Consider the following 7,808-nt stretch of genomic DNA (forward strand, 5'->3'; position numbering starts at 1 on the left):
CTTGGCTGGGCCTGGTTGAGTGGCTGGGCAGCTGGTGGTAGTTATTCCCCATGATGAGACTGGCAATCAACTCCATGGTGGGCTCTACCACAAGCAGCTGAGTAGCTGCCTCTGGGATGTGGTCTGCTTCCTGTATACAAGGAGAAACCTTCGGAATGGTCTTTAGCCTATGGCACGCTTGGACCCTGCATGTTGTAGTGTTGTTTCTCAGCAGCCTGCTATGCTGTGCCAACCTTGGGACTTACAATGGACTTAACTTAATGGCCTGCCATGTGGTTTGGTAACATCGGGACTGTGCCTTTTTACTTATCGACCTTGGGGCTTCTTGGCCTCAGCAGCCAGTTGGTGTCTGAGTGAAGAAATGCTTCTGGCTCCAGTGGGCCAGGATTAGGAGGCAGAGCTGGACCCCAAGGCTGAGGGGCTTTCACCCAACCCCTAGAGCCTGGCACTTTGAACTTGGACTTAAAGCCTCCAAATTGTAAGAATAAACTCCTGTTTGTTTAAGCCATCCCATTTCTGGTATATTCTTGTCAGAGTGGTACTAGGTAACCAGAACACTCTGTATGTTCAATTTTCTGTATGCTCAATTTTCCTTCAACCTCCAGATATGTTTTAAGTGAAGTATCTTTAAGCTTAAAGCAATTGGTCCAACTGTTACTTAGGCAAAAACATGATAAATACATTATTTGCTATGTATTTCCAGAGTTTCTAGACATTCTTTATTGTATTTATTATACCTTTTTTTTTTCATATTGAACAATTAGAACTATTGCTTTAAATTTAGAGGTCCTTTACTGGAATGTATAGTAAGCATATTATTTGAAAATCTAAGTAATATACTCTTTAAAAAGATGATCATTCTGTTTCATGACGCATGGACACTCTGAATTAATGTAAGAAATTACACTGACTGATTTTCTAATGTTAAATCATTTTTACATTCCTGGTATGATCCCAACTTTGTCATGAAATGTTATTTAATAGAATTCTGTTTAGCATATTTGTATCTATATTCATAAATGAAATTGGGTTGTAATAATATTTACTTTTGTATTCTTGTTGGGTATTAATGTCAAGGATATGATAATCTCATAAAATGAATTCAGAATGTGGTCTCTCTAACAGACATGTAAATTAATCAATGCAATGAAGTGTTACAGGTATTATCTTAAAATAGAAATCTACACCAAGCCAGAGATGCTGGAAATAGGGACTACTAAAGTAGAGGGTCAGCAAAAAAGGGGAAGACCCTCAACAAGGCAGGATTGACACATGTTTTGTTCTGTTGTACGTGGGATTGCTATGAGTCAGAGTCAACTCTACGGCCACTAGCAACAACAATTACCACCTAAAGGTTGGCATTTCGAACCCACCTAGCAGTACAATGGAAGAAAAAAGTCTGGTGATATGCTTCTGTTAAGATTATAGCCAAGAAAACTTATGGAGCAGTTCTACTTTGTAACACTTGGAGTCATCAGGAGTTGGAATGGATTTGATGGTTTGCTTTCTGTTTATTTTGTTTTATTATGTGGCAGGCACTATTTTAGGTGCTAGGAACTAACATAATAGCAGGAAAAAAGACTTCACCATTAATTACAAATGTGATGACAGTAACAAAGGGGGAAATATGAAGTGCCATGTTGAGTATATGAAGAAAGATAAATGAACTTAAACTAATGGGCAAATTAAAACCTCCTTGAGGAAGTGACACAAAATAAAATTTATGTGGTGACTAAGTGCCAGGCAGAAAATGGATGAACAAACATCCCAGAAACAAGAAGCACTCAATCAAAACTATAGAGGTGTTAGAGAGCAAAGCTCATTTAGGGAACTGGATTATAAAGTTCAAAGACAGAGAGCTTTGATATGACACTGGAGAAGTACGCAGGAATTAGATTGTGCAGGGCCTTATAGATCACACTAAAGCTACTGAATTTTTTCTCAAAGGTAATAGGGAGCCAATGAAGAGTTTTTATTTTAGAAAACTCACTCTGGTTTCATGTGGAACATGGCTGAAAGAGAGCATTTTATGTGACTAATTGAGTAATCAGGCTAAGAGATAAGCATCCAAAATAAAGTATTATCAGACGGAATAGACTGGAAGACAAAGATGGAAGAAAGATTAAAAAGAAAAGAAAAGAACTCAGTTACTGCTTGGATGTGAGGGATGAAAGAAGAAGGCAAGAGAAAGATCACAAATGACTTGCTGACTCCTTTCCTGATGACTTGTTGTGGTTATGTGCCATCGAGTCGGCCCCAACTCATAGCGACCCCTCCTTGGGTTTCCTAGGCAGTAACACTATAGAAGTAGGATTGCCCAACCTTCCTTCCAAGGAGTGGCTGGTGGGTTTGAACTGCCAGCCTTCTGGTTAGCAGTCAAGTGCTTTAGCCACTATGCTGCCAGAGCTCCTAATGACTAGGTGATTGCAAATACCAGGCAACTAGTAGACAGTCATTAAAGGCTAAGTAAATGCAAACACACTATTAATTAATTGTATTTTATGTGCTCATCTTTTCTAGTGGAAACATTGTCTTTAAAATATCCATGAACTGTCTTTTGCAGAATTTCAATACCACCTCCAAAATTTTTCTAAATGAAAAATTATTACATTGCCTTTTTTTTTTTCTTTAGTAAAAGGGAATACCTCTTCAGTGACAACCCCCCACCCACACACATATACATACTATTAGATCCCCATCCTCACCACTGGACTCCATCTCAGCCTGCTCTTCTCTTTTTCCTGCATCAAAGTTTACTTGTTCTGTGCTCATTATGCCAATGTCTGTTCTTTGTCCTCAATTTTAGCTAATCTTATATAAATAACATGAATTTATTGTTTTATAAATGCTGATGGCTTCTATTCATTCATTCAACTAATATTTATTGAGTATTTTTCATGTGCCAGCCCTCATGTAATACACTATGTTAATTTTCTCAAATAACACATCTGCATTTAACTAGGTTATTCTAGGGAACCAATAATTTAAACAAACTATTGACTCTAGTGGTGAGAATTTGTAAAACCACGTCAGATCAATGGATAGGCAATTTCTGTACCTATCAAATTATTCTTATACATAAATTTATGTCTTTGTGCACAATAAAAAATTATAACCAATAAGTACTCCCAGTGAACTTTCCTATTTTTGGAGATTCTTTGTCACATGATTGTGTTTTGACTTGGAATGATTTTTCTAGTAATATCATACTTTTCTAACTTCTCTTTCTAGGTAGTCTATAAGCCAATGACTCCCAACTTCAGGACTATGGTTTTTACAGATATTCTTAAATCCGTATGTTCATTAAGTATTGTCTTTAGACTAAATAATAATATATTTTATACATATATATATAATGGGAGCTCTGGTGGCGTAGTGTCTAAGGCATTTGACTACTAACCAGAAGGCTGGCAGTTCAAACCCACCAGCCACTCCTCAGAAGAAAAACTGGGCAATATACTTCCATAGAGATACTGCCTTGGAAACCCAAAGGGGTCGGTATGAGTCGGAACCAACTCGATGGCAGTGACTTTGGGTTTGGTTTATATGCATATTAGTTCTCAAATATATATAAACTCTTAATATAAAAATAAATTTAAAAATATTACGAATTCATAGTAAGTTTTTCATCTACATGTATTTTCTTAGTCAATGAATATTAAAATGTTTTTCATGTGTACTCCTGTGATATATTTTTATGCAAAAACATGTTTTATTGGTGAGTAGCGACTGGGTCTTAAAAGCTTGTGAGCAGTCATCTAAGAGGCAACTATTGGTCTCTCTCCATCTGGAGCAAAGAAGAGTGAAGAAAATTAAAAATGCAGGAAAACAATTAGCCCACAGGACTAATGGAGCATGTGAACTTTAGCCTCCACCACCCTGAGACCAGAAGAACTAGATGATGCCTGGCTACCTCTGCTGATTGCTCTGAAAGGGATCACGGTAAGAAGTCCCAGGTAGAGTCAGGGAAGATGTAGAACAAAACTCAAAATCATAAAAATTCCAGGCTTGCTGGTCTGATGAGGACTGGTGGAACCCCTGAGACTGTGGCCCTTGGACACCCATCAAGCTAGAAACTGAAGTTGGGAACTGTTACTCAACTGTCAGCCAAATGATAGGCAGGCCTATATGGTGAACAGTAACATCAGGAGGTTATGACTCATTAGAATAATCAAGCATATGAGATCAAGGGAATGGCATTTGCCTAGGGATAGGGCTAGGTAGATGGGAGGGAATGGGAAGGAAAGATGAAGGGAAGAGATGGGCGCAGGGAGGAAGTAGAAAGAAGGCTGTTACTATGTGGGGATGGCAGTAAATGTCAAAAACAGAATGTACGTGGATTGCTGAATGGAAAACCAATTTGCTTTGTAAACTTTTACCCAAATAACAATTTTTTTTTTTAAATGGCCACTAAAAGAAAGGTGGAGAGAGCTCTTAAACACTTTGAAAGGTTTTAATTATTTTTGTAATTGCTTAGCAAGTAGGGATCTTATCCTTTTCTTATTTTATATCTTCCGTAGCAAATACAGTAGTCTGTCTAAATAATTTACTTGTTGTTGTTGTTGTTGTTGTTGTTATGGGCTGTCGAGTCGGCCCCGACTCATAGCGATCGCTTCTTGGGTTTCCGAGGCAGTATCACTATGGAAGTAGATTGCCCAACCTTCCTTCCAAGGAGTGGCTGGTGGGTTTGAACCACCAGCCTTCTGGTTAGCAGTCAAGTGCCTTAGCCACTATGCTACCAGAACTCCTAATAATTTACTTAATAAATGCTTAATGAATATATGAATGTCATAAAAATTACCTTATCTGCCAATAATAATCTTGTAAAGATTTTTGAGTCAGTTGATTTATTTCTGAATGTTCATTGGATAGTTTGGTGGCATCTGTCAGTGCTTCAAGCTGTAACAAAAAAAAGATCTCTTTTGGTCTATTTCATCCATGTACACATACCACTCCAAGTCATCCACAGGAATAGGTACATGCAGCAGAAGCATGAGTGTATAATAACTTCTTTTGAGTATTACTGCCTTGTTTTCCAAAATACATTTCATATAAGCATCTTGGGGCAGAACTGAGCCTAAGCAATAAACATCATACCTTGAACATATTAGGCAATCAGTTCATCAATGGATATAAAGAAATGCCAATAGATCAAGATGGCAAATCGAGCACAGGCATCTATCTGTCTGTATCTCTTATCCACCTGATTACATCCATATCGATAAGCAGCATCACATCTATATACCACATCTACATCTATGTTGCTGTCATTATTTGCTGTCATGTCAATTCTGACTCACAGAGACTCCATGCATGTAAAGTAAAGCTGCTCCATAGGATTTTAAGGAACCCCTGAGATTGTGGCCCTTGGACACCCTTCAATGAAGTTAGGACCTGTGACTCAATTGTCAGCCAAATGATAGATAGGCCTATATGGTGAATGGTAACATTAGGAGGTTATTCACCCATTAGAATAATCAAGCATATGAGATCAAGGGAATGGCATTTGCCTAGGGATAGGGATAGGTAGACGGGAGGGAATGGGAAGGAAAGATGAAGGGAAGAGATGGGTGCAGGGAAGCAGATTGTCAGACCTATCTGCTGAGTTGCCTCTGGGTGAGTTTGAACAACCAACTTTTAGCTAGTAGTCAAGTGCTTAACCATTTGTGCCAGGGACTCCTTTCTACACCTATATGTACATCTATATCTCTTTATAAAAGAATAAACACATAACAACCTAGGAGACCCCACTCACCTGTCAGTTTGTCACACTGTGGTGGCTTGTATGTTGCTGTGATGCTAGAAGCTATGTCACCTCTATTTCAAATGCTAGCAGGGTCACCCATGGTGGACAGGTTTCAACACAGCTTCCAGATTAACACAGACTGGCAAGAAGGATGTGGTAGGCTACTTCAGGGGTGTGAGGGGGGTGGGGGGAGCTATAAAAACGTTATGAATAGCAGTAGAACATGGTCTGATATAGTGCCAGAAGATGAACTCCTCAGGTTGGAAGGCACCCAATATGACTATGGAAGAGCTGCCTCCTCAAAGTAGAGTCAACTTTAATGTGGATGGAGTAAAGTTTTTGAGTCCCCCATGTGCTGATGTGTCATGACTCAAAATGAGAAGAAACAGCTATAAAATCCATTAATTATCCATTTTGAATCGAACAATCATATGGTCTACTTTGCCAGGAATAACAAATTGAAAAAGAATGACACTGCAGTTAATATGACTATTATTAAATTTATGCATCAATTGTTAAAGCAAAAGATGAAAAATTGAACAGTTTTACCAAATTCTGCAATCTGAAATTGATGAAACATGCAATCAAGATGCACTGATAATTACTGATAATTGGAAGGTGAAAGTTGGAAACAAAGAAGGATTGGTAGTTGGAAAATATGGCCTTGGTGTTAGAAATGACACTGGAGACTGCATGACAGAATTTTCCAAGAAAAATGACTTCTTCATTGCAAATTATAACATAAACATAAAAAACACGTTTTTTAACAACATAAACAGCAACTACACATGTGGACCTTGCCATATGGCAAGGAATCAAATAGACTACATCTGTAGAGATGATGGAGAAATGCAATGTCATCAGGTAGAACGAGGCCAATGGCTGACTGTGGAACAGACTGTCAATTGCTCATATAGTTCAAGTTGAAGCTGGGGAGAATTAAAACAACTCCATGAGAGCCAAAATATAACCTTAATAATATCACATCTGAATTCAGAGACCATCTGCAGAATAGATTTGACACACTGAACACCAATGACCAAAGACCAGATGGGTTGTGGGATGACATCAAAGACATCAGACATGAAGAATACAAAAAGTCACTAAAGAGACAAGGAAGAAAGAAAAGACCAAAATGGATGTCAGAAGAGACTCTGAAACTTGCTCTTGAATGGAGAGTAGCTAAAGCAAATGGAAGAACTGACAAAATAAAAGAGCTGAACAGAAGATTTCAAAGGGCAACTCAAGAATCAAAGTCAGTTATAATGAAATGTGCAAAGACCTGGAGTTAGAAAACCAAAAGGGAAGAATTTGCTCAGCATTTCTCAAGCTGAAAGAACTGAAGAAAAAATTCAAGCCTTGAATTGTAATACTGAAAGATTCTATGCCTAAGGCATTTGAGTGCTAACCAGAAGGTTGGCGGTTCAAACGCTCCAGCCACTCCTCAGAAGGAAAATTGGGGCAATCTACTTCCATAGTGATACCGCCTCAGAAACTCAAGAAGGGGTCTCTGTGAGTTGGATCTGACTCAGCAGCAGTGTGTTTGGTTTTGGTTTTTCATGGGTAAAATAGTGAATGAAACATTAAGCATCAAAAAATGATAGAAGGAATACACACGGTTACTGTACCAAAAAGAATTTGTTGATGTTCATCCATTTCAGGAGGTGGCATATGATCAAGAACCAATGGTATTGATGGAAGAAGTCAAAGTTGCACTGAAGGAACTGGCAAAAAACAAGGCTCCAGGAGTTGATGGGATACCCATTGAGATGTTTCAACAAACGGATGCCATGCTTGAGGTACTTAATCATTTATGCCAAGAAATTTGGAAGAGAGTGACCTGTCTAACTGACTGGAAGAGATCCATATTTGTACCTGTGATAGTTGAAGATGTGTCAACTTGGCTGGACTCCAGTTGTGAATGGTGGTTCCCATGATGGGATCAGATGACTGAGTTCTGAGCGGCCGGTCTGCCCAAGGGGAGTTTCCCCAGGGGTGTGGCCTACCTGCAATGCTATTCCAAGGACAAGCTGGAAGAACGGCATTCCAGACTATATAGTTC

General features: G+C 38.7%; 1 protein-coding gene across 1 annotated transcript in view; it reads right to left on the reverse strand.

The window, feature by feature from the left end:
• Positions 1–7,808, reverse strand: part of CC2D2B (coiled-coil and C2 domain containing 2B) — a 150,861-nt gene that overhangs the window by 90,960 nt on the left and 52,093 nt on the right. The window contains 1 exon segment of the mRNA XM_042780823.1: positions 4,802–4,899. Coding sequence (XP_042636757.1) covers positions 4,802–4,899 — 98 coding nt within the window.

This window comes from Orycteropus afer, unplaced genomic scaffold (assembly GCF_000298275.1).
Source record: "Orycteropus afer afer isolate SDZICR_OR568_19922 unplaced genomic scaffold, OryAfe1.0 scaffold00064, whole genome shotgun sequence".
NCBI lineage: Eukaryota > Metazoa > Chordata > Mammalia > Tubulidentata > Orycteropodidae > Orycteropus > Orycteropus afer.